This window comes from Pongo abelii, chromosome 11 (genome assembly GCF_028885655.2).
Source record: "Pongo abelii isolate AG06213 chromosome 11, NHGRI_mPonAbe1-v2.0_pri, whole genome shotgun sequence".
NCBI classification, from domain to species: domain Eukaryota; kingdom Metazoa; phylum Chordata; class Mammalia; order Primates; family Hominidae; genus Pongo; species Pongo abelii.
In genome coordinates this window covers 135,971,214-135,996,961 of record NC_071996.2, presented here as the reverse complement: position 1 = coordinate 135,996,961, position 25,748 = coordinate 135,971,214, and the positions used below count along the sequence as shown (strand labels likewise).

At 56.4% G+C, this 25,748-nt stretch overlaps 1 protein-coding gene, 1 long non-coding RNA gene and 1 pseudogene across 5 annotated transcripts; 1 reads left to right on the top strand and 2 right to left on the bottom strand.

Annotated features, from left to right (window-relative positions):
• Window positions 1-5,300: 5,300 nt before the first annotated feature.
• Window positions 5,301-16,527, bottom strand: LOC100437471 (intestinal-type alkaline phosphatase). Of its 3 annotated transcripts, XM_054549989.1 has the most exons (12): window positions 16,361-16,527; window positions 9,001-9,117; window positions 8,771-8,886; window positions 8,397-8,571; window positions 8,148-8,320; window positions 7,768-7,902; window positions 7,600-7,672; window positions 7,335-7,469; window positions 7,061-7,252; window positions 6,717-6,837; window positions 6,205-6,609; window positions 5,301-5,694 (listed from the first exon to the last, which is right to left on the bottom strand). In XM_054549989.1, exons 1-12 carry the CDS (start codon window positions 16,440-16,442, stop codon window positions 5,568-5,570), a joined length of 1,851 nt encoding a protein of 616 aa, XP_054405964.1. In that variant the 5' UTR covers window positions 16,443-16,527; the 3' UTR covers window positions 5,301-5,567. The 3 variants fall into 3 exon arrangements, with proteins under 3 accessions (XP_054405964.1, XP_054405966.1, XP_054405963.1); XM_054549991.1 differs by having other exon boundaries at window positions 5,301-6,609; window positions 6,721-6,837; XM_054549988.2 differs by having other exon boundaries at window positions 5,301-6,609; window positions 16,361-16,526.
• LOC129058165 (uncharacterized) lies at window positions 7,226-10,510 on the top strand. Of its 2 annotated transcripts, none has more exons than XR_008523112.2 (4): window positions 7,226-7,347; window positions 8,121-8,517; window positions 8,852-9,143; window positions 9,995-10,328. It is a non-coding gene; the product is annotated as an uncharacterized LOC129058165 (long non-coding RNA). The 2 variants fall into 2 exon arrangements; XR_010136125.1 differs by having other exon boundaries at window positions 7,238-7,347; window positions 8,424-8,517; window positions 9,995-10,510.
• Window positions 16,528-19,461: 2,934 nt separating the features above from the next.
• Window positions 19,462-24,375, bottom strand: LOC100939501 (DIS3-like exonuclease 2; annotated as a pseudogene).
• Window positions 24,376-25,748: the final 1,373 nt, after the last annotated feature.

Genomic DNA, 25,748 nt, shown 5'->3' with positions numbered 1-25,748 from the left:
ATAAAAAAGAAAGAATAAACACACACACAAATAAAATAAAAGCTATAAACACATCCACATATAAAGCAACCCCATTGGTCACAGTGAATGCTTCCTCCTCCCCACCCTCCCCACCACCCTGGTGCAAGGTTCAAGGTGCCAGAGGGCTACACCGTTCAGTCCCGAGCTGGGCCTGTGTCCAGCATGAGCTCATCAGGTTGCAAGGGAGTGAGATGGGTTCCTGGCTTCCCCAACCTCAGCTGCCACCCAGGATCCCGTAGCCTCTGGCAGCAGCTCACGGCTGGTTCATTGGACCGGCAGGCAGCTCAAATCCCCAAGAAGCTGTCACATGGGGCAGTCAAATCGCATCTTTCCTTGTCTATATTTTGCATAAATAATAATTTTAAAAAGCTTCTACGATCCTGTGGAACCAAACCATTGCAGGGACTGCTGTCAGGAATCTGTGTGGAGAGATCTGAAGGTAGCTCCTTGGGGAGAATTTTCCTTTACTCTAAGGAGCCCAGACAGGGTGGGTGGAGGTGGGGAAACTGTGCTGGCTGATAAATTTGCAAATCTGGTGAACAAAGAAAGTGCCAGAAGAGGGCACCAGGGCCTGGCCACCTCCCTGTTAAGGGTTGATGGTGGCCTCATCTTTTGACAGGGGGCTTCTGTTTCCTCCTTGAAGGGCAGCTCAAGAGCCATGTGGCTGGTTCCCAGGCACCATGCCAAGTGCATTAGCAAAGACTGGCATCCCTAGTGGCAAGGTTCTATCAAGGGGAGCTTCCAGCTGCTTGTTGGTGTTGGGGTCTGGTGTGTGCACTGGCAGTAAATGGTCAGCTGGGGTCAGTAGACCCTGGGGCCACCTTAGATGAAGGGGTGCAACTACAAATCCCACACAGCTTTGGGAAGGCCTCTGGAGCCCCTCTGGGAGGCTGAGATTCAGGGAGGCTTCCTCTAGGGGCAGAGGCCAGTTATGCAGCTGCTAACCCAGTGGGGAGGCCTGTTCCTAGAACCAGTGGAGCCAGGGCATGATCAGATGCAACGTCAGCACCCAGGCCAGAAGGGCACAGCTGGGATCCCCCTTGAGTCCTCCCAAGAGGCTGCAGGGAGTGTGCTCCTCTCCCTGGATCATGAGGCTTCCTGTGCCAATCACTGGATCTGTGCAGGGGCACGGGCTCAAGGGAACTCAATGGGCAGGGGTCTTCGAATCTGCTGGGAACTGAACCTGTGGTGCCTTCTGGGGTCTGTGCTCTGCAGGGAGTGAGATGGCCCTGCTCACAGGGAGTTGCTCAGCCTGGGCATCCTGCCCAGTATTCAAGTACTTCAGAACTCACCTGGACCTTGGGGTTTGGTTAAAGGGATGTCAGGCACTCAGGAGTGCCTACTGTTTGCTCCAGCTTGCCACATGCCTTGCCACAGCCCTGAGCAGTGGGCGCCCCAAGAGCTCATGTTTAATATCAAGTTCCATGCTGGCGCCTTCACCCTTCATGCAGGTACCACCCCACACAGTTCTCTGGTGTCCCAGAAGGAGGGAATTTGGTGCCCCAGGCCAGGGGTTGATGCAATATCCACTCTGGATTGCATGCTTTCAGCAGATTGCGGAAGATTAGAGTTTAGTGCGTCTACGTGGATTGATGGATTATATGATCTTGTTTTTTTTTTTTTGAGACCGAGTTTCACTCTTGTTGGCCAGGCTGGAGTAAAATGGCACCATCTCGCAACCTCCGCCTCCCGGGTTCGAGTGATTCTCCTGCCTCAACCTCCTGAGTAGCTGGGATTATAGGCACGCGCCACCATGCCCAGCTAATTTTGTATTTTTAGTAGACACAGAGTTTCTCCATGTTGGTCAGGCTGGTCTGGAACTCCCGACCTCAGGTGATGGCCGATCACCTCAGCCTCCCAAAGTGCTGGGATTACTGGCGTGAGCCACCGCACTCGGCCTATATGATCTAGTATTAACGGAACTCATCCTCCAAAATGGCCAAGTGGCTCACACAAGATTCCTGTAAGGAATCTGCAGTGAACACCAGAAATCCAGAGCAGGTGAACCACGGCAGAAGGGAGAGCTGAGAGTTCCTTATTACTCCTGGCTGAGCTCAAGGTACAGACCTGACCAGAAGTTAGCCCCTAAAATAAAAAATCAGCAAACAAAACTCTTTGAATTTCCCCCACTCTGTGGTTACTGCTGAAGTTTGCCCCGGGTGCCTTGTGCCTGGAGCTATTAAGTCATCAGCAGTGTGAAATCCTGATGGTTGGCAAGGTGTCTAAAACTCAGCTTTCAGAACTGAAGAGAAACCCGTGCAGTTTTTTTCCCAGCGATGTTTAAAGTTCTGTGCTGTTCAACCCAGTACTTCTTAGTTATTTCCCTAAGCAATGATAAATATTTGGAAAGCTCTTTTAAAGTTTCTTGCATGATAGCATAAAGCAAAAAACACCTACCAACGGGCAGACACTTATTCTTTCTGCTGCAGGAAAAATGGCAGAAACAATGAACAATAAATGATCTGTCGACAAACCGAAAGGCATTTCTTTGTCAGCAAACACCATCGAAAGATGTAAAGAAAACACTGCCGAAGATTGGAAGAAACTCCTGTTAGAGCAAAGTACCCAGTGTGGGAGGTTTGCTTTGCAGTGAGCTGAAAGCACAGATGTTTCCAACATGGCTCAGCTGAAGGTATTTGCCAGGTTCTATTCCAATAATGAAATACACAAACCGCTTCTTTCTTTTCTTTCTTTCTTTCCTTTTTTTTTTTTTTTGAGCCACTAAAGGGAAGATATAGCAGACAAGATATATTGCCAACAGTAAATTCCTTCTTTAATAAAAACGATGTCATATGGGAAAAACGGTAAAAATGCGACCACAGATAGAATAGCTACTCAGAAAGGGTTTTTTTAAAAAAGAATTCTGGATACGAATCAGGGTGCAGAGGTAGCTTCACCCTTACCCCTCACTCATTGGCTCATCCACGGTCTAATCAGCGCAGGGAAGAGGTAGAAGCCTGGAGGGTATAGAATGTTGCAGACCATCAGTGGGCTAATGTTATAAAGCCAAGACTGTGGCGTTAGAGTAGAATCTTTCCCATACTCGGTAAGGAGATTGGGTGTGACCATGAAAACTTTCCAGCCACACAGAATGACTTATCTTCATAGCAGAATATCGAAGAGGGTTGCCCCAAGTTCCCCTCCCTCTCTGCTTAACTTTCCCTCCCTCCTTATTTATTTATTTTTTTTGAGACAGAGTCTCACTCTGTCACCCAGGCTGGAGTGCGGTGATGTAATCTCAGTTCACTGCAACCTCCGCCTCCCAAGTGATTCTCCAGCCTCAGCCTCTTGAGTAGCTGGGGCTACAGGCGCCTGCCACCAAGCCCGGCTAATTTTGTGTGTTCTTAGTAGAGACGGGGTTTCACCGTGTTAGCCAGGATGGTCTCGATCTCTTGACCTCGTGATCCGCCCACCTCGGCCTCTCAAAGTGCTGGGATTATAGGCGTGAGCCACCGTGCCTGGCCCTCTCCCCTTATTTTAAAAAAATTTATCAGTAATTTTTAATGTATGTCTGTTTCTGCTTCCCTGTGATTAAGTCTTTTTTTTTTCCTGTGAATATACTTTTTTTAAAGTTTAGATTCAGGGGTACATGTGCTTGTTTATTACATGGGTAGACTGCATACTGGTGGAGATTAGGCTTCTAGTGAACCCAATATCCATATAATGAGCTTGTACCCGATAGGTAATTTTTCAGTCCTCACCCCCACTCCCACCTCCCTCCTTCTTTTTTTTGAGAGGGAGTCTCGCTCTGTCACCCAGGCTGGAGGCAGTGATGTGATCTCGGCTCACTGCAACCTCCACCTCCAGGTTCAAGCAATTCTCCTGTCTCAGCCTCCGGAGTATCTGGGATTATAGGCCCCCGCCACCACGCCTGGCTAATTTTTGTCTTTTCAGTAGAGACAGGGTTTCACCATGTTGACCAGGGTGGTCTCAAACTCCTGACCTCAAATGATCCACCTGCCTCTGCCTCCCAAAGTGCTGGAATTACAGGTATGCGGCACCATGCCTGGCTAATTTTTGTATATTTAGTAGAGATGGAATTTCAGCATGTTGATCAGGCTGGTCTCGAATTCCTGACCTCAAATGATCTGCCCACATTGGCCTCCCAAGTGTTAGGATTACAGACATGAGCCACTGCGCCCGGGCTCCCTCCTTCCTAAAGACCAAAGTGCTGACACTTTTGAGATGACAAGAGCTGTCTGTTTTAGGCAATCAGGAAAAAGCTTGAAAAATAATTGTACTTTTCTTACATCTGCTCCTTCAAGGTAAAGATGTCCTTTCAATGAAAAAATGAGAACGTAATCATCTTGGAATGAAAACTCATGCCAAAGAAAACATTTTTTAGAACTGAGGTTTGAGAATGTTTTCATTGACATGTGAATTTTGTGGTCAAAAATGTATTTGACTGATAAAACCCTGATCCCTACACATTTAAAAAAACTTGAAAGCAGATTATATATTCGAATCTGTTATTTAAAATTTAGATATAATTTACATACCATAAAATTCATCCTTTTATTTCATTATTTAGACACGGATTTTCGCTATGCTTCCCAGGCTGGAGTCCTATGGCTATTCACAAGTGGGATCATGGTCCTCCAATATTTTTGTGACAGCTACTAAAACCCAGAATTAAAAAAGAACTACCCTGAGAGGCCTTCAAACTGATGTTTTACAATTTTATTTCAAGGTTTTAGTAAATAAGAAAGCATATTGAATGACGTTACTATTTCTGGCAAAAGCAAGATGCCTTTTTGCACCTTTGTAAATGTACAAATAAATTTGTAATACTGCAAAATTTGCTGGAAAATGTGGTTGATTTCACCTTTATTTAATTCTTTTCAATGTTCTCTTGGAGCAGGTGTGTACTCACTAAGTATGGCTGTATTGGGATGGGAGCTCCAGAATACTTTAGGAGGGAGATCAGAAACACCTGGAGTCAGCTCCTTCCCCAGCTTTCACCTGGGCCTGCCACCACCCCCACCCTCCACCCAAAAGTCCAGACCCTTCTCCTGGCAGCAGCCAGAGTGCTCATTTCCCAGCCAGGGCGGGTCACAGCCCTCCTCAAAGACCTCCAACCACACCCCTCTAACCAGACTTCACAGTCCCCCACGCACACCCCCCTCTCCTGACCCCTCAGGCTTTCCCCACTCTGCCCACCCACCCCCACCCCTCTGATCCAGCCCTTGGCCTCCTAGAGCACCTGCTGACACTGCCCCAGGGCATTTGCACTGCTGTGCTGCCTTGCTCAAGCCCCCACTCTGTTCAAGTCTCTTGCTCAATCATCTGCCCCTCAGCAGTACCTCCTGGCCTGCATTATCCACCTCTCCAGATACCTTGCCCACACTCACTCATGATTTTTCTCCTAGGAAGTAGTACTGGCATTACATTGTCAAACACTTCTTTTTATTATTGCTTTGTCTCCTAGGAGAATGGAGACCTTGAGGAGGCAGGGGAGTCTTCCTTGTTGAGAAATCTATGCCCAGCATCCAGATGTCCTGGGAGGGTCCATGGGCTCTGGGCTGCTGCCCTGTACCCAGAGCTCCTCAGGCACTCCTTGGATCTCCTGACCTGGAATGGGCACTGGGGGGCAGGAAGCATCTGAGTGGCTGTGACTTGGGGCAAGCCTCTGCCTCATTGGTCCCTTGGTCTGGTGCAGCGGTGTGGAATATCCTAGTGGGGAGACAGCAGAGGACTGTGTCAAAGCCCCCCTGGGGATCCCCGCCCCAGTAGCCTCCTTGGGTGGGTTGCAGGGTTGCCGGAAGCTTCTCTTCTTCAGGTGTCCTGATCCACCCAAGTCCTTGGGTCCACCAGGTGCTACCAGGATTGAAGCTAAGATGGTGGGGCACGCGGTCTGGGTGTGTTGTGTCCCGGGTTGGGGGACGTTTCTGGGTCCAGGCCTGCTTGGTCTTCCTTAGGCTAGAGGCAGGGTGGGGGCTGGGTGGTTTTGGTCCCTTTATTGTCTGGGGTGCAGGCAGCCGCATGGCACAAATCTGCAGTCTCTGGGGTTTGGGAGGAAGAATGAGAGAGCAGCCTTGGGGGGAAGTCCTGGGAGTCCCAGGCTCAGCTCCCAGGGCGCCCTGGGCTCCTGCTCCCTGAAGGGGATGCGGAGGGAAGAAGGGCCCCGCTGCACCAGCTGAGGCTGGTTTATCTCTAGGAGGTGAAGGTCCAACGGCAGGACACCTGTATGTGTTCGCTGGACGTGGCAGCTCAGGACGGGGAACAGGGCAGGACGCCTGGAGGTGGGGAGCATGATAACTCTGGAGTGGGGAGCTCAGGGAGCAGCGGACGCCCCCAGCAGCAGCAGGGTCCCGGCCAGCAGAGGCAGCGACGCAGGAACCGGGGGCGCGGCGTCTGTGGTGCAGGCGGGAGGCGTGGCATCGGTGGTGCCGGCTGGGGGCGCCAGGTCGCAGGCCGTGTAGGGCTCCAGACAGGCAGCGAAGGCCATGACATGCGCTACGAAGCTCTGCTCCTGCACACCATGCACCAGGTGCGCCTGCGGGCCGCGCGCAAACACCGCCACGTCTTCGCCTCCGTGGGTCTCGGACGACAGGGGCACCGCCGCCTGCTGCTGGTAATCGGGGCTCCCTGTTAGGAGGGTGAGTGCAGTTCAGGGCAGGCAGGCGGCTTCCCCCTCCCGCGAATGCCCCCATCCTTGGCACCCTGGTCCCCCTGAACGGGCCATTCAGCCTCACTCACCGCTCTCGCTCTCATTCACGTCTGGTCGCACGCCTGAGTTGAGCACGTAGCCCGGGCCATTGCCGTACAGGATGGACGTGTAGGCTTTGCTGTCCTGAGCCTTGCTGGGGGCCAACCCTGTAGGGAGATGCGGGTCCCTGTAGTTGAGCTGACCACAGCTGTGGGAGTGCCTCCTATGTGCCAGGCACTGCCACTTTTTGCCTGTTCAGGGGCTCGGTCCTCACAAGATTCCTATAGGGCTTGTGCCAGCATTACACACATTTGACGGAGGAGGAAACTGAGGCTCAAACTTCACCCACATAATTGATGCAGCAGCACCTGCCACTCTCCCCAGGCCTACCAAAGATGGAGCTCCCTCGCAAGGTGTAGCCACCAAAGGAGAAGACATGGGAGTGGTCAGCAGTGACGAGGCTCAGCGTGTCCTCCTCGCTGGTGAGCTGGCCCGCCCTCTCAATGGCGTCGTCGAACATGACCGCCTCAGTGAGCGCATAGTAAGCCACACCCTCGTGATGACCATGGTCGATGCGACCGCCTGCAGGAAGGCCAGAGCGGGGGATGCTGAACCTGCCCCACCCCGCCCCGCCTTCCTCCACTCCCCAGGGGCCACCACGCACCCTCCACAAAGAGGTAGAAACCGTGAGGGTTCCTGCTCAGCAGGCGCAGGGCAGCCTCTGTCATCTCCATCAGGGAGGGGTCCAGTGTGGGGTCTCGGTGGATCTCATATTTCATGTCTCCGGGCTCAAAGAGGCCTGTGGGACAAGGAGCTTGGTGGTGATTGGCAGGCTGTGAGTGGGAGGGTGCTGGCAAATGGGCACATAGGCTCGGATGGCACCCTCTGAGGCTGTCTGAGGAATGCCACAGCAGGAAGGGGGTCGTTACCCATGAGATGGGTCACAGACTGGTCCAGGGACGCCTGCATGAGCTCAGTGCGGTTCCACACATACCGGGCACCCTGCAGGGACAGAGCCAGGCTTCAGCCCACAGCCCTGAGACCCACACACTTGGCCTCCCCCTGCCATGACTTCCACACCCGTCAGCCCCCATCACCTGGTGCTTTGCCAGCCATTCCTGCACCAGGTTCTTCCCATCCAGCCTGATTCCATTCTGGCTGGCATCACTTGGGTACTCAGGGTCTGGGGTCCCCATGGGAAACATGTACTTTCGGCCTCCGCCAAGGATCACCTGGGGACAATGGATGGGGCAGGTGGGTTGGGGGCCTGGCTGGCCCCATGCCCCCTCCTCATGCACAGCCCCTGGCTCCCCTCCCCAGGGCTGTGGGAATGGCCCAGCCTGTGTTGCACATTCTACATCCCCAACTCCACCTCCAGAACCTGCTGACCCAGATCAGGCTTTTGGTTGCCTGGATCTGAGCCTGTGCCCCCACCTTCCCCTCTGCCTAGCCCCAGCCCTTGGCCCTGGGGTCGCACGTCAATGTCCATGTTGGAGATGAGCTGTGTGGCGATGTCCTGGCACCCCTCCTGGCGGGCCGAGGCAGGCATGTCAGCATCTGAGTACCAGTTGCGGTTCACCGTGTGGGCGTAGGTGCCGGCTGGCGAGGCGTGCTGCACCCGTGTGGTGGTCACCACTCCCACTGACTTTCCTGAGGGTGATAGAGGTCAGGATCGGTGACCAAGGTCTTGGGCCTGGTCCTGACCCCGCAGCGGGCCCCAGCTCACCTGCTTGCTTGGCCCGATTCATCACAGAGATGACCTCGTTGCCGCGTGTCGTGTTGCACTGGTTAGAGCGGGCGGCTGCACTCAAGCCGATGGTCTGGAAGTTGGCCTTGACCCCGCACAGGTAGGCCGTGGCTGTGCCTGCGCTGTCTGGCACCTGTCTGTCCACATTGTATGTCTAGGAATGGAAATACCCTGAGCTCTACTTCGGGGCAGACACCCAGACCCCAACCAGGGACCTGGTTCTGGTCCTCTGGGATCCTAACTGCTCCCAGCTCCTTAGTCCCCAGCTGTCCTGGCTCCCTCCCTCCTGCCACACTCCATATCCTTGACCCCTCTCCTCTGCTTGGAGGACTCTGAGGTGGCCCAGCCCTTACCTTGGACAGAGCCAGGTATGGGAAGCGGTCCATGGCCAGGGGCGTCTCAGGCCCCAGTTTGCCATTCTTCTGCCCCTTTAGGATCCTGGTGGCTGTCACCGTGGGCACCCCCATCCCTGAAGGAGCAGAAATGTGTGAGTCCCGGGCCCCGGGGCTGGCCTGGAACCACTGAAGTTCCCGGGTGCTGGGGCTGTGAGGACTGCGGGGCTGGATAGGCCTTGCTCACTCACCATCGCCCAGGAAGAGGATGAGGTTCTTGGCGACCTTCTGGATGGGCTGCAGCTTCTTGGCGGCATCCAGGGCCTCAGCTGCCTGGCGGTTCCAGAAGGCCGGGTTCTCCTCCTCAACTGGCCAGGGGGAGAGCAGAGATCAGGTCAGCCTGGCTGAGGGGGCGCCCTGTGTGTGGAACAGCTTGGGGAGCCTCATTACCTGGGATGACGCCCAGGGAGAACTGTAGCCTCAGGCCCAGCAGCAGCAGCACCCAGGGCCCCTGCATGTCTTGGGGGCAGCAGGAGGGAGACGAAGTGGGGACACCAGGAACCGGCTGCAGAGCAGGCTGCCTGGGTTTAAATCAGGGGAGGACTTTGCCCCTGGCTGTAAATGCTTCACATCCCTCCCCACACCCCTGGTGTCCACCTTGACCCCGCCCAGTCCTGTGACCTGAAGCCAAGCTTGCTAAAGGGAAGGGACTGGGTGTAGCTCACAGTGTCTTGTGGGAGACCCGTTGCCACTCCTTCATTCACCTCATTCAAGGTGTGAAGAGAGGTGAGACCGGAAACACACAGCCTAGGCCAGGGCCCGGGTTAGGGCTCACAATGCCATGAACCCCAGAGGAGTGTGAAGGGAGGCATGTTAGGTGGCCTGGCTGCCCTAGAACCCACTTGGTGTGTATGGGTGCCCACACCTATGTCCTGAGGACGCAGGCTGGGGAGGGGCCAGTGCCCTGGGTCAGCCAGGCCTGGGCTGGGTCTTCCAGAGCAGCTTGTGCACTTGAGGTTGACCCCTGTTCCCTTGCACAGGTAGATGGAGCCTGGGGTGAGTCTGTTTTCCATGGGCCCCGGGCACACCCAGAAGTGTAGCCTCTGATAAGGAGCTCAGAGAGTTTGGTAACCTCAGGCTGAGTTCAAAAGTATTGCTCCAGTCCAGACATCCCACTCTGAGTGTGTAGCCAAAGAATGCAAACTAGGGACTCGTACAGATACTGCACACCCATGTTCCCAGCAGCATTATCCACAGCAGCCAAGAGCTGGAAGCAACCCAAGTGTCCAGCAACAGAGAAATGGAGAAACCAAAAAGGGCACACACATACAATGGAGTATCACGCAGCCTTGAAAACGAAGGTGACCCTGACACCTGCTACAACATGGATGAACCTTAGGACATTATGCTCAGTGAAATATACCAGTGCAAAAGGACAAATACGCATGAACACACTTCTCTGAGGTCCCTAGGGGAGTCAAATACATGGAGACAGAAGTGGAATGGAGGTTGCCTGAGGCTGAGGGAGGAGGCAATGGGTTAGGGTTAGGGTTGGGGTTAGGGTTAGAGTTGGAGTTTAATGGGGACAGAGCTTCAAGGTTGCAGGATGAGAACATTCTGGAGATCAGCTGCACAACTCTGTGGGTGTACTCAACACTGCCGCCCTGTACACTTGAAAATGGTGAAGGAGGTAAACTTGATGTACCGTGTTTTGTAGCACAATTCAAAAACTGGTTCAAGAAGAAAAGGCTCCTCCAGCTCCACCCACCCCAGCCCAAGCACAGCAGCCCCTTCTCCACTCAAGCCTGTTTAGCTCAAACCCCAGGCTTGGCCCTCTGAACCCAGGGGACCTCACCTGCTGCCCAGCCTCTGCCTGCCCTGCCCCACTCCCCACCATGCCTAAGGCCTCCCTCAGGCTGAGCTTTCCTGGGTCCTCCTGCCTGCACCCTCCTGGCTTCCCGCTAGTCGTCCTGGGGCTCTCAGGGAATATGTCGCCCTCATGGGCCCTTCCTGCCCCCTGCTTGTTGCCCCCTTAGTTTCCTCTACCTCCTGCTTCATCTTGCTGAGTTAGGAACATTCTTGGCTAAAAGTCAGAGGAGACTCACTAATGGGGAGGCAATTAATTGATTGATTGATTCCAAAGTCAAGATGAGTCAGGAGGCTTTATAGCCACCCTGAGTTTCATGTTTAAGTTGGAATTTTTGATAGAACGATAGATTCACAAGTAGTTGTAAGAAATAATACAAGCCGGGCGCGGTGGCTCACGCCTGTAATCCCAGCACTTTGGGAGGCTGAGGTGGGTGGATCATGAGGTCAGGAGATGGAGGCCATCCTGGCTAACACAGTGAAGCCCTATCTCTACTAAAAATACAAAAAATTAGCCAGGTGTGGTGGCATGCGCCTGTAGTCCCAGCTACTTGGAAGGCTGAGGCAGGAGAATCGCTTGAACCTGGGAGGTGGAGGTTGCAGTGAGCCAAGATCGTGTCACTGCACTCCAGCCTGGGTGGCAGAGTGAGAGTCTGTCTCAAAAAAGAAAAAAAAAGGGAAATAATACAAGAGGCCCTACGTAGTGGCTCACCCCTGTAATCCTAGCACTTTGGGAGGCTGAGGCGGGAGGTTCACTTGAGCGCAGGAGTTTGAGACCAGCCTGGGCAACATGGGAAAACCTCATCTCTACAAAAAATACAAAAATTAGCAGAGCGAAATGGCGTGCTCCTGTGGTCCCTCCACAGGAAATAAATTAAATAGCCTTTGGGTCTGAGCTGAAATTCTCTCTCCACCTACTTGGGAAGCTGAGGTGGGAGTATCACTTGAGCCCAGGAGGTGGAGGTTGCAGTGAGTCAAGACCATATCATTGCACCCTAGCCTGGGTGACAGAACAAGACCCTGTCTAAAAAAAAAAAAAAAAAGAAAAAATTACAAGAGATATCTGTGCACTTTGCTTAGTCTCCCCCAGTGGCATAATCCACAGTTATTATTCAGATTTCCCCAGTGTTACCTGTATTCGTGTGCATGTGTGTGGGAGTGTGTATACAATTTTATCACCTAAGTAGGTTTGTGTAACAGCACCATAGTTGAGATGCTGAAGAGCTCCAACCCCACAGGGTACCTTTTATAACCAGGCCACCTCTTTCCTCTACCTCTTTCCCTGTCCCTAATCCTTGACAACCAGATATGTGTCCAACCTGGGTGACAGAGTGAGACAACATCTCAAAAAAAGAAAAAGAAAAAAATAAGAAATGCCTTGTGGACTCTGCATAGTTTCCCTACCTTTGGTTAGTTTCACTGCCACCCTAACTTTGCCATCTCCCCTTTAACAAGATAAAGAATGCTTTAGACTCAAAACATCTAAGGAGGCTGTAAGGACGTTGCTTTTGGTGTGTGTGTGGAATACACAGTTGCTTCTGTTTATGGCAAGAGATGGTGGTCTTCCATTTTTCAGTTACAAGTTTCCTTTTCTAATAGATTTAAGGCAAATCTGAGCTTACGTAGGGAAAAATATTCAGTAAATAATACCACAGGCAGTAATGTGGCTATGGCAAAAAGTTGTCAAGGTGATACGTGACTAGCTGAGTGCTAAGAAGCATGGATTTAAAAGAAATAAACTAAATAGCCTTTGGATCTGAGCTGAAATTCTCTCTCCACCACTTACTGAATGTCCTTCAGAACGGAACCTCTCCAAGCCTTAATTCCCTCATCTACGAACAAGAAGAATGATAGTCCTGTCAACCTCAAGAAACAGAGAGAGGCTTTCCCAAACTATGGAGTTTAATTGGGAACAAGCAGCAGCACTGCATGCAGAGCCCCGGCCTTAGTAAACTAGGGGTGCATCGGAGGAGGGGAGGCAAGGGGGGCTTTGAAAGGCAAAAGGAGCAGTGCATGGTCGGTTTTTGGTTTTTGTCTTTTTTTTTTTTTTTTTGAGTTGCTCTGTTGCCCAGGCTGGAGTGCAGTGGCACTACCTCAGCTCACTGCAACCTCTGCCTCCCGGGTTCAAGCAATTCTTCTGCTTCAGCCTCCTGAGTAGCTGGGATTACAGGCACTCGCCACCACATCCACCTACACAGCTGTTTTGAAAGGAAGAGAACACTGATTCCAGGGGCTTATCCCAGGAACCGGCATCAGTTTATGAGTGGACACAGCATATCAGGCAAGTGTTCTTGTGCATCTGGCTAGCCATCCTTGTGACTCACGTAGTAAGCTGCAAAGTCCTGCAAAGTCCTGGCAAAAGGTCTTGTTGCAGGCATCTGTGCCCTTCCCAGAGGCTTCGGAAGGGCTCTGATCATAGGCAGGTGTGCGGGAGGGCCCTCCTTCAGAACCTTCTGGCCGCATTATTTTGTTGTTGCTCTTAGGGTTGGACAAAAGTGGCTCCATTTTGATTCTAACAACTTTCACAGAGCCTAGGTCTCCGGGCTGTTGCGAGGACTTAATTAGTCCAGGGCCTGCTGCAGAGTTAGCAGGGGTAGCAGGGGGGAAGAGGTGAACCCTGACCTTTATGAACACGAGGCAACTCCTGAACATCCTTGAAACCTTTTTCCAAGCTGAGGGTCTGCACACCACACAGTTGGCCAAATGGTAGCGGAAGCAGCTCCTTCCTAGAGCACAAATCTCTAAATTCCTAATTAAGGGCTGTGTAGGCAGGACCTCCCTCTGGCCCATCCCACCTACCAGGGAGGGACATCCAGGCATTCCTCATGCACACGAGAACTTGGGTCAGGTACCTGGGGTGGGAACAAGAAGGGACTGTCCCACCCCCAAGGCAGGAGACACCCCAACCTCCTCCCCATGGGCTTCCTGGGAAAGCCTCTCAACAGGCCGTGGAGCCCCCTCAGCAGCACAAGCAGGGCACTGGGGCCTCAGCCTGTGGGAAGCTGCAGGCACAGGAGCGGGCTCAGTGGAGGGGGCGCTCAGCCAGGTGCCCTGAGCCCTGATCTGGCCACCTCCTTCACCCCCGCCCCCCAACACCGGCAGTAGTGACAGTGGCAGGGGTGGCTGGCAGGTTGGCCCTAGTGCATGGTTGTCCCCTGAGAGCGAGGGACAAAAGACAATTCTGCCCTGAAGGGTGCTTCGGGTGTCTATATGGATGTGCGGAAAGGAAAGCTTATGAAGTCAAGGATGCTGCAATTGTGTTTAGTGGTTTAACTTTGATCTTGTATGACGGGATCCAGGAGGACAATTGTATTCCAATAGCACCCTGGTGAGTTGAAAACCTGTTGAGTTGAATACACTATTGGAGAGTTTTTGTTCCATCTTCTATTTTGCACTTCAATTTCTGTTGCTTTTTAAATATCTGGCTAAGTGCTTTCCAGAACCGAGCAACGTACTATTGATAAACATTAAGAACACAACACAGCTCACGAACGAGGTTGAGCAAAACTGTTTTTTAAGTAAAATAAATTATTTAAATGGATCAGTTTCCCCCTCAAATGATTTTCTATCTGCTAAAAAAACAAATCGGCCGGGCGTGGTGGCTCATACCTATAATCCTAACACTTTGGGAGGCTGAGACGGGAGGATCACTTGAGCCCAGGAGCTTGAGACAAGCCTGGCAACATAGTAAGACCCCATCACTACAAAAAATTTTTAAAACTAGCTGGATATGGTGGCACTCGCTTGTATTCTCACCTAGTGGGGAGGCTGAAGTGGGAGGATCTCTTGAGCCAGGGAGGTGCAGGCCTCAGTGAGCCCTGATTGCCCCACAGCACTCCAGCCTCTGCACTCCAGCCTGGTCAACAGAGGGAGACCCTGTCTCAAAAAACCAAAAACCAAAAAACCAACAACAAAAATAAGTAAAATTTCCCCCAAACCATAAAACCCCACAATTAGAGAAAAGGTTCAAAGAGATGATCTTACAATAAGGTTTTAAATCCGGAACCTAAACTCAGGTATGTGGAAACTAATACTCATCATTCCAAGAATCATCCCCTTCTCCAGAACCTTCTTTAACATGAAAGGTATCACATCCTGTAGCCTCCACCAGGGCTCAAACATTTAATTCACTTCACCCCTCCCAATTCCCATCCCGACTGCCATCAGCCCCTGAATTCTGATTCCAAACCAGGAACCACTCTCTCGTCCATGCCCAGCAAGGACTGGGGCAGGCTCATGTGCAGAGCTGGCCACGGCCAGGCCAGCAGCACCATCTGTGCTGTAGAACTCCCTGGAGAAAGCCCATCCCACCTGTGACTTTGGCGGCCCATCCCCGCCAGGCCTCTCTGGATGTCTGCACTGTCCCCTCTCAGCCCTTCCTCCCGGCACCTGGGCCATCACAGCCCCTCCTGCCTGGCCTCCCACTTCCTGCCTCGTGGCGGCGCTGCTGGGTGGTGGAGCCGCTGCAGTGGCCTCTGGTGCTGCTTCTGCACAGGCCTTTCCTCCTCTGGAGCCCGCTTCCCAAGCTTCATGCCCGTCCCTCCCTTCTGTGGCCTGACATCCTCCTCAGGGGCCAGGAGGCCGCCACCCCAGGCTGCGTGATCCCAGTTCTTTCCTGAGGTCCTTCCTAACAGGAACTGGGGAGGCGTCAGTCTCTCGCCAGGAGGGTGGCTGCAAGCTCTGGGAGCTTCAGCTCCTTCCCCAAGCCAGGTCACTGCCTGCGCCATCTTCCCCTGTGTCCAGCGGGCCGGCACTGACCCTTCAGGGCAGGGAACACACTCACTGGCCTCTCTGAGCATCGCCAGTCCCTGATCATGGAATGAGGTTGGTGGTGTCCACCTCTCCCTCCCTCCCTCACGGTGTCTCCTTGAGGAAAAGACAGTCTCGCTCTGTGCCCTGGGCCCTGGCCGGCAGGTGCCGTGGGACAGCCCAGGGAATGGCCAAGTCCTCCTGCAGATGAGGGTCGGTGCCTGGTCACTCTTTCTGTTGAGTCCTTTTTAGCGAGGGGCCACATAAGAGGCTGGGCCCCCAGTGGACCCATGGAGAGCCATCTTGTGACTGCACAGCACCGGACTGAGTCAACCATGTTCCTTAAAGGAGTGAATGCAGACGGGGGGCTCGGCGTGACTGGTGTGGGGAGAAGTCTGGGTCGTCTTCTCTGAGCTCTGGGTAGGGTGTGGGGCGGCCTGGGCCTGAGTCCAGGTCCTGGCTGGGCACAACCTTGCCAGGTCACTGGAGGCAGAGACCTGACCTGACCCTCATGGATACGGTTTCCACTTCCCCAGATGGGGTGGGGTGGGATGGGGCTGCCATGGCCTCCACAGCCCCAGGGACCCGCCATGCTCTGGGGCCAGCACGGAAGGTGAGGCTGTCTGAAGAAACTTTGAGCCCAGCATCTGCTTCCCAAGCAAGCCCAGGCAGCAGGAACCCCCTTGTTCATCCCCCTGGCTACTCCTCACTGGGGCCTGGGGGCACTGGGGCATAGGGACAGGTGTCCGTCTGGGTTTGTGCTGCCTGTGAGGGAACAGCTCCCAGGCTTTGTGGGAGGCCCTGGGGGACAGGGCCAGCCTGGCCTGAGAAGCCCAGAGAGGAACTTGGCCACTGCTCGTCAGAGGGTGGGCAGCATAGAGGGGAGGGGAAGGGGCTGGGATGTCTCCTGTTTGGGGCTCTCACAGTCAGGCTGCCTGGGCCAGGGCAGCACCCCACAGCCTTCTCCACCCCAACATCAAACCCCCAGATGCTCACCTGTCTGTCCCTGCAGATACTTGGCTCCAGGAGAAGGTTCTGGGGACAGGAACAGATGGGGTGACTGTGGCCTCTGGGACATCTCGGGGGTGGTAGGACGCACAGACTGAAGGCTGCCTGAGGTGGCTGAACCCTGGAGGAGGGAAAGGTTCTGAGGGCAGGTGCGGGATGTCTTTGGTCACCTCCCACAGCCAGCCTCGTCTGACGGTGGCAGAACAAAGGCAGCCGTGCCCAGTCACTGTCGTTCAGGTGCTGCAAGGCACTCTGACAAGGACCCTATTGAGTGTTTCTTTGAAGAAAATTCACTGTAACCAGATCAAATGAGCTTGTTAATCCCGACACCCCAGGAAATGGTGCAGAGGAACAGAGGCCGTGCTCACCATGGCTTTCATCCTAGTTTCTGGCAGCTCTCGAGGAAGCCAAGCCACGGAGCTTCCCTTACGGAGGGGGAAGGAGTGCAGGCTGGGGTCAGGCTGGCTGGGGAAGGGACTGCCCAGTGGCCGGCCAGCTCCGCCCGGGACCCGAGGCAGGTGGGATCCGTGGGTGCTTGGGACACTGGGTGGGCAACGGGGCCAGGTTGGGAAGGCACTGGAGGGCCCTCCTCCCTTCCCCGAGGCCCAAGCCTGCTTCTGTCCCCAGAGCACAGGATTGGGCCTGGAGCTGCCAGGGCACTGACTCAGACCCAGGGTATAGACAGGGCCATTCAGAGTGTTGGCCAAGGAACTGCGGGGAGAGGGTGTCACAGGACCCGTGACCCCCAGCAGGCCCTGCGGAGCTGGTGCAGAGAGGAAGTGGGGGCAGGGTTGGACACAGTCACATGCGTCAGGGTGACGGGGGCGCTCTCAGTCCTGCATACTAATTACATTTTTAATCAGGCAGAATGAGACTCCGGCATCAATCTGCCACGTAGCCGACTCTGAATCGTGCTGGAACTGACAGGAAGGTTCTGGGCGGTGACATCGGCTCAGCAGTGAGGGGTGGAGCCTAGGCTGGGTCCCTTGCCCTGGGTGCAAGGGGCATTCCACTGCCCAGGCTTCCCAGAGGCGCCCCACACACCAGATGGCACTCCACACTTGATTTTATTCCCTGACACTGATTTGCAGAAAAGGCTCCATTACCTGGGCTGGAGAAGGCAGTGGGGCCCAGGCAGAAGGGGAGCCGGTCTCATTGCTGGCCAGGTCTCAGCCTTCCTTCCAGCTCCATCCTCTCCCCTGCAGTTTGTTTAAAAACTGAGCTGCAAACACTAAATAAAATGCAAAAGTAAAACCAAAAGCAAACCCTTGAGTTGTTAAAATCTAAATAAAAAATCCCCCTTGGTGTCATCAGGTCCTATTCCTAAAGCTAGCGGGGTAGGGCAGGAGGGTCGGCTGAGCTTGGCCAGCACATCAGCCCTCAGGTTCCTTTTCAAACTCGACCTCTTCCTCCTCTTCCTCGGGGCCCAGGTGGCCCTGGTTGCTTGGCTGCCTCAGGACAGCACTATACTAGAGGGCCATGGCTGCCCGCAGGACCACCTCCACCAGGCTGAAGATGGCGATGACCTGTGCAGAGCCCGGCCATGAGGGGACAAGGACGGCAGGGCCTGATGACGAGGCGCAACTCTGCCTCCATCCCTGCAGCAGGACCCCAGGACCCTCCCTTGGCCTCTGGAAGCCTCTGCTCGCCTGTCTGTAACGGGGGCCTGCTCCAGGATGAATGCCCTGGGTCAGGGCAGAACTGGGGAGTCAGATGCATTCTGAGTGCTCCCAAGGCTTATGAAACACAACCTGAGGGCCCGGGTCCACCTACAGGGCACGTTGTTGGTGAAAACGGTGCCAATTTCTTGCTTGTAAACTCATAGCTTTCATCAGGTTCTCTAAAGGACCCCAGAAGGCCAGCACCCTTGCATTAGCGGGACAGACAGAGCCCCGCCTCTCTGCACTGTGGTTGTCCCCAAGGAAGGGAAGGTGGTGCCAGAAAGCAGGACCCTCAGGAAGGGTCTGGGTGAGCTGGGAGGGCTTGGGGGTCCTGAAACCCTACCCGGGAGGCTGCAGTGCTGGGGGAGCCCAGGGGACACAGAATAGGGCAGGGGACACCGCAGGAGGCAGGCGAGAGTTTGCCAGGACTAAGTGGGATGGGACACAGAGGTGGCCACCTGCCCTTCCACCCTGGAGGGCTTTACTGCTTGGAGGTGGCCCTCGGCCCTGGCCCACCCCTGCATGGCTGGGGGGAGATTCAGGGAGGCCCTGCCAGGCCACCTTCGGCTGAGGCAGCAGCTGAGAGTGACCAAGGGCCAGGGGTGGGAGCTGGGAAGGCCCGTGACTCTGTGTGCTACTGGGGGCAAGTGGTGGGGGGTCCAGGGCTGACTGCACTGAGGTGTGGACAGAGAACTGTGGCAGTGGAGCGCTGCGCCCCCTGCTGGTGCCATCTGTCAGTGCAGGCGGGGCTGGGCCCACTGCGGGGTGAGCTAGGCTTGAACTGCAGGACACAGAGCCCCGAGGGTCTGCAGGGGGACTCTGTCCTTCCTTTTCTGCCCAGCTCCAGGTTATGAACACCACGTTTACTGCACACAACAGGCTGGACACTGCACTCCCAGGGCACTCTGGATGTTAGGAAATTCAAAGCCAGGCACAGGGGCAGGTGGTGACCTGCAGACCCCAGGGCCAGCTGGAGCCAAGCCCCTAAGGCGGCGTTAGGACAGGCCCACGTCCCCTTGGAGAGAACTGTGAATCAACAGTCACTCAGGGCAGGAGCCGAGCCAGGGACAGCTCTCTTCCTTGTCTTCAGGGGACACAGTTTCCAGAGCGGCCACGGACCATTCTCTGGCTTTTCATTCCTTCACGTTCCTATAAACACAGTCCCCAAAGCCTGCACACCCTGCCGAGCTGTACTGGCCATGGAGGGGCCTGCTCTCTGGTTCCTAGGTCCTTGGGGAAGGGGGCCAGGCCTGACCCTGGGCCTGAGAGCTGGGCGTCTCAGCAAGGCCCATCAAGTGGGCTTTGTGCTAGCGCTGGGGGAGCGAGGGGTGGAGTGTGACCCATCACAGCCTGTACCCCTCCAGTGCGGGATGGCTTGGGCTGCCCCGCCCACCCCTGGGCTCTCCCAGGGCACTCACGTTGCAGTAGATGCGCTTCTGCACGCCATAGCGCAGCACCAGCACGTCGAAGGCTTGGTTCAGGACGCCCATCACCATGGCTTCTGACTCCAGGGGGCCACTCTCCTGCAGGGACAGTGCTGCAGCCATGGCACCTCCTGGTACTGCCCTGGGCTCCTCGAGGCCTCCTGGTGAGTAGGTGCCCAGGAGGGTCGGGAACCAGAGGGAGGTGAGGGGCACCAGTCTGGAGGGCTCACCTTGACCAGAATGGCAAAGAAGAGACCAGTGCTGAGTTCCTGCACGCGCTTGGGCGCCATGCGGCCATCGTTGCAGTGGTCTGCCTGCTTCTGCAGGGTGTCGGGCGCCATGTCTAGTCAGTCGCTCCCTATAGCCTGGGAAGAGGGGGCGGGGTTGTGGGTGGTGTTGTATGGGGCATGAGGGTTGGGGGCAGGGAATGGGGAAGGGTGATGGCTGGGGGATGGGCTGCATGGTGCTCCGCCCCAGGTGACAGATTAGGATCCCAGCACCCAGCTCCCAGGGCAGCAGAAAGCGGCCCTCTGAGGTCAGTGCCCTCTTCTTGGCTGTGTCCAGGGCTGGCTGTAGACCCCCTGCAGCTTCCGCAGTACCGGCCCATAGGGAGAGTTCTCAGGCCAGGTTCCCCTATGCTTGGGTTGCCCGACCTTTGGACCTCCACCATCACCGCTGAATGGTCTTGGGCTACCGAGCACCCACTGTGGGTGAAGTGTGTGTACAGGGGCATGATGAGCACGTAGTGCCGAACTGTGCCGGGTCCCGCAGCAGCCCCGAGCAGAAGTACAGTGCCATCTGCAGGGCTGGTCAGAGCCTGGCCAGCCCAGAGCTTTCTGGCCAGTCCCGGAGGGCCTGTACCACCCACAGCCCTGCTATCGGCAGCCTTGGTGTGCACAGATCTGATGGGCTGCTGGCTGCTGAGCAAAGCCAGGGAGGACCAGGGCCAGGACCAGTACCCCTTTCTGCACAAGGGGACCCAAGGGGAGGCCAGGAGTCTGGGCAGAGCCCAGGGGTGCCCATACTTCTCTGCAGGAGACAAATCTGGCCTGCCTGGACCTCCCAAATGCCCTCAAGGTGGCAGCACTGAGAATGGCCCAGACATGTGCCATCGCTGCTGAGTCACTGCTGGGAACCACCAAGAGGGAACTGTCTCTGGTCTACCCCTCCCCAGCATGGGGATGGGGCTGCTACTCTGGCCCAGGAAGGAGGAGGGGGAAGCCTGTGGCCATGTATGACCGGGGGCTGCAGACGCTGTCTGCTGGAGACACAAGCAGAAGCTGAGGAGCCTGTGGGTCTTTGCTCAAGGAGGCCAAGTCCATTGCTCCATCTGGCTAGAGTGGGAGGCAGGCGAGAAAGCCCAGGATGCCATTCCCTGCCCCGTGCAACACAGGACTCAGGCTCCTGGCGCTACCTCTTGGACCCAGGCACACCTTTGGTCGAGGCTGACCTCATCCCTTCTGGCATTGATCCCACCCAGCTAAAGCCACGCTTCACCCCAGCACCTCTGTGCCCCCCGGTACTCCATCTCACAGCAGCCAAGGGAGGCAGATTCCGGCCTGCCAGCCTCAGCCCTTCTCGTCTCTGACCACCTGACCCTCCTGGGGGCTGAGACACAGAGGGCTGAGTTCCAAAGGCCCTTGTGCTGGGCAGGAGGCAGGACTGGGGCAGGGGGAGATACCGAGAGTCTCTAGGGACCAGCGCACAGCCCGTCCCAGCTGGGGCCACAGCCCCTGAAGTTGCTTGTCCTGCAGTCCCCGAGCTTTTGAGGCTGGGTGTCAAGGCCAGTGCTGCTGCCTGGGAGCGAGTGAACGGGTTCCTTGCAGAGGTCCAAGGTCACTCCTGTGTGTCTCGCTGGCTCCCTTGCTCCCTGGCTGCTGTACACACTCACCCTCCTGTGCCCTTGGCCAGACAGACAGCTGGCTCCTGTTACTCTGTGCACACAGGCCCTGGAATCCAGGGCGCAGCTGGTGGTGACCTGCCCGGCTCCCTAACTCCACTTCCCTTCCAGCCCCTGCTAGGCCCTAGGTTAAGTCGGGGGCAAGTCTCCGGGGGAGGTGGGCACAGCCTCCACTCCCAGACACGTCTGGGCTTTGTTCTCAGTGGTGGCCCAGTTCCCCAGATGACCTGGGTGAGGTTGATGAAGGGCCCTGGCCCCTCCTGGCTGGTGGAGGTGGCTCAGGGTCGGGTGGGATGGGTGGGGACCATGGCTTTCCCACAGGCCCAGCCATCCCTGGGACAGCCCTGGTGTCCTGATGCAGATGCTCACTGGGGACTGCGTGCACCCTCACACCTTTCTGCACTCTCTGCTGCTGCCCTGCCCTGGCCCCACCCCAGTTCCCAGGGCTGAGGAACAGGAGCACCGCAGACCTGGTAACTCTCTGCCATTGGATTCCTGGGCGAGGGCGCCTCTGAGCTCCCTGGGAGGCGAGCCAGGAGAATGCAGCCTTTTCAGGCTCTGGCTGACTCCGGAGCAGCTCTGATTCCTGGAGCTCCAGCTTGGCTTGTACCTCCTTGGAGGTGATGGCGTCAGAGGTGGGGGCATGGGAGGGGCCCCAGCAGGGCAGAGCCAGAGGCAGTTCTGGGACTCAGGGGCTGCTGTACGTTCTCTGCCAGGCCTAGAGCCACTGCAGTATGGAACAGAGAGAGCCCAGTGGGCACGGCCCAGCCCCTCTCCGCTGTGGGTGCCGCAGGTGCTTGGCTGAGCAGACACTTGTGACTGGGGGCAGGTCAGGGCAGCCAGGCTCAAGCAGGCCCTGATGGCTTCAAACCCAGCAGAGCTTGAAGTGTCAGAAAATAAATCCACTGAGGTCAGCTGAAGCCATCCAGTTCTTGTGAACAGATTGAATCTGCCGCGTGACTGAGCCCTTGAAATACAGCCTGTCCCTGCCCCTGGGCCGGGCTGGGACCCAGAGCCGACCCATCAGCATCCACTGCTCTCGCTGACCCGAGGGTCCTCTGGCGTCCTGGTCCCAGGATGCTCGGGCCCTGCATGGGGGAAGCTCAGCCAGGGGGGCTGTGACAGGCGTCCCAGAGCAAGCCCAGCTGTCCACCCCACAGGCTGCCACCTCCCTGCGGGCCCCGGCCTAGGCCCCCAGCCAAGTCTGCTTCTTTCCCACACTGGCCAGAGGCCGATAGCTGGTTCTGGACTCCACATGTGGGGGTGGAGGCTGAGGAGTGTTCCCTGGGACAGGAAGCCACATGGGACCCTGTCTCTCCTCCAGGACCCCAGCCTGATGGAGGTCTCAGTAGCCCCTCAGCTCCAGGGTACACTGTCCTTGAGCGAGTCTGAGCAGGAGGCAGTGACTCAAACTCAAGAGGCTCAGGGTGCCCCCTCCTAGGTGCTGCCTGGGGTCGGCCTCCTCTCCCACCCTCTGGCAGAGGAGGAGCAGCCCCTGTCCACCCAGCCATGTCCAGAGCAGGCAGGAACAGTGGGGGCCTGTGCTTGCATGTGGAGGTCACAGGTCTGGGGCCAGTGTGCTCCCTGGAGCGGGGGAGGCTGGGGCTGGGCCCTCCTTACCTGCATGGGCTGGGAGCACATATTGGTGAGAACCTCCTTCCGGGCCAGTGAGTGCTTGTCATCTCCAAACGTTTGGGTCAGGCTTTTCTAGAAGCAAATCCCAGAAACCTGTGTGACGTGTGGTCCAGCTCAGGGAGAGACTCTGGACCCTGTCATCCGCTGAGCACTTCATGCCCGGCTCTGGGGGGAGGAGTTGCCTGTGGGGCTCAGCCCTGCTCAGAGGGGATGGGTGGGGAGAGGGGGCAGCCACCTACACCCTGTGGCCCACGCTGGCCTGAGGTCAGTCCCTTCCGTGTTTTTGCTGGCTGGCCTGGACTCACTGGGCTCCAGCTCTCTGGCCTAGGGCACCTGCCTTCCCCTCCCAGGGTCGGGTCTGGGGGAGATGTCTCCCTCCTCCAGGACCAGAGCCAAGGCCCTGGGTTTCTTAGCTTTGCCCCAGGCAGGGGGCACCTGAAAGTACCCACCAGGAACATTCCCGGGATTCCTACAATTCCAGCCTCCACTCTGAAAGCCTCTGGGCCCAAGACCAGCCCTCTCTGGCCACAGGACCCATGCCCTCTGCTAGGCCTCCAGGATCTCCCCGCTTGGCACAGTCCTGGTGAAGGGGCAGGTCCCATTGTCAGGGCCCCTGTGACTCAGAGGGGCCCTTTCTCCCAGGGCCTCCTTCCCTACAGGAGAGACCTGGCTGAAGGGGAGGGACTCTGGGGGGAAGCAGAGGCCACTGGTCCCCCCACCTTCCAGGTCTTTCTCTTCTTTCTCCCAAGCAGGGCCTCCCCTGAATCCTGCCCACCACTCACATTGAGGGCTCCTGCGGAGCTGAAGTCCACTGGCAGCCCCATCTGGTCGCAGAATTCCACCAGGTCACTGAGCATCCTTGTCTGGGGCGGGGGGTGCCGGCGCAGCAGGGCCTGCTCAGGGAAGGCGCGGTGGATCTTGTGGGCCACTGCCATGTTGGCCAAGAGCATGAACTCCTCCACGAGCCTGCAGAGGGTGGATGGGATGGGAGGGACCGCTGGGGTTGGGGGACAGCTGCGCAGGCTTTCCCACGCTGCAGCCTGCCTGGCTCTCTATCACCCTTTAGGTCTCAGCTTAAAGACAACCTCCCAGCTGCCTCATCTCATGCGTTCCGCCAAGTCCCTGTCTTGCCCAGCACCCCCATGGTCTCCCCTGCACCAGTCGGTCTACACCGCCTTCTCCTCTGACTGGTTAGCTCCTGTGCCGGCTCTCCCAGAGGGGGACCCTGGAGAGCAGGGAAGCACCTATCTATTAAATAATTCACCGCAGCAGCTCCAGAGCTCAGCAGCCCACCCAATCCAGAGAAGGCACCGAGGAAAGATCTGTGCTGAATGACAGGACGCCTGGAACGCTCGGGCAGCCCAGGCTGTAAGAGGGCACCATGCTCGCCCAGGCCATAGGAACCCAGGGGGGCCCGGCCCAGGCCCTAGTCCGAGGACTCCCTGGGGCATGTGGCAGTGGTGAGTGGACTGAGGACCCCACAGGGCCAGGAGTGATGGGCTCCCTTCTCCCTGGGGACGGTGCCTTGTTGGAGGGAAGCCTCCCGACAGGGTCTCTGAGGGTACACAGGAGAGTCTGAGGCAGCAGGAGGGAAGGAGTCAGGGTGGGGTGAGACCCTGGAGTCACCCTTTCAGGGCCTGCTGCTCCGGCTTTGCTGTACTTGAGTGTTGTTAGACTCAACAGTCGCTGTGAATGAACGTGGCTCCCGATGGAAGGACTGAGCCGGCCAAGTCCCTCGAGATCCAGGCGCTGCTTTCCTGTTGCCCCTCCTCCCCCGACATGGACAGCCAGGGGTCTCCCACACATGCCCTATGAGTCTCACTTCTGCCATCAATCCTGTCCCCTTGCCCCGCTCCAAGTCTTCCCTGAATGTCAGACAGAATTCCCTTCCATGGGCATTTATAGCTAGGGTCACCTGTGTCACTGTCTAGTGCCATTGGAATCTTATTTAGATTTCGTACTTACATCTTGTCAGCCCAAGAGGAGTCCCAGTTCCTGCTGGAAAATGGCTCACGTGATCTATCTTGGTTGCGTCATCATCACCGAAAAGCATCAAAGGCATAGTTCATTCACTCATTCGTTCACTCACTCCACAAAGATTACCATGTGCCAGACACGGTTCTGGACTTTCTCCCCATGCAGTCGGACAATCCTTCTGGGCAGGAGTACCCGGGCTGTTCCCTGGTGCCCCCTTTTCCCTCCAGCCCAGCTGCAGGCTTGGGGGAAGAGGGACACCTGTAGCCTCCAGGCCGACCCTGGGCTGCATTTTGCAGTGTGGCCAGCAGGGGGCAGCATGGCCCCATAGCGGGTTGCACTGAGGCTGCAGGCTAAGGAGGCCACCAGTCAGGCAGGGTGAAAGAGCAGGGCTGTGCGGGGCGGCCCTGGTTTCTCCTCTATGCCCGTGCCCCACCCTCTATGGGTTTAGGAACGGAATATCTGGGGGCCTCTCAGGACTGAGCCAGGCTCCTGCTCTCAGTTCCTGCAGGGGCTCTCCACATCCCTCCTCATGGTCTTCAGTAAACACGAGGACAAGGACAGGAGGGAGGGGACAGAGAGAGGGCGGGGCCGCTGCTGAAGCCCCTGCCAAGACCACAGACCTCAGGCAAGCTGCTTCCCTGGCAACTCTGCTACCTGCCCTCCCTGGAGCCCAGCACAGTCCCGGGAGTCACCCCTGCCCTCGACAGAGAACAAGTGCATTCTTGGTGACCTTGAATGTGAAGCCTGGTGAGGTTTTGGAGGAGAGGTCCACCTTGCCA

Bases quoted from the DNA above. Each gene is read 5' to 3' on its own strand.
- LOC100437471 (XM_054549988.2), bottom strand. From the start codon at position 16,442: ATGTCCCAGAGGCCACAGTCACCCCATCTGTTCCTGTCCCCAGAACCT. The intron at 9,118-16,360 runs GTGAGCATCTGG...CCCCCTGGCCAG, and splicing joins GTATCTGCAGGGACAGACAG to TTGAGGAGGAGAACCCGGCC. The intron at 8,321-8,396 runs GTGAGCTGGGGC...TATCACCCTCAG, and splicing joins GAATCGGGCCAAGCAAGCAG to GAAAGTCAGTGGGAGTGGTG.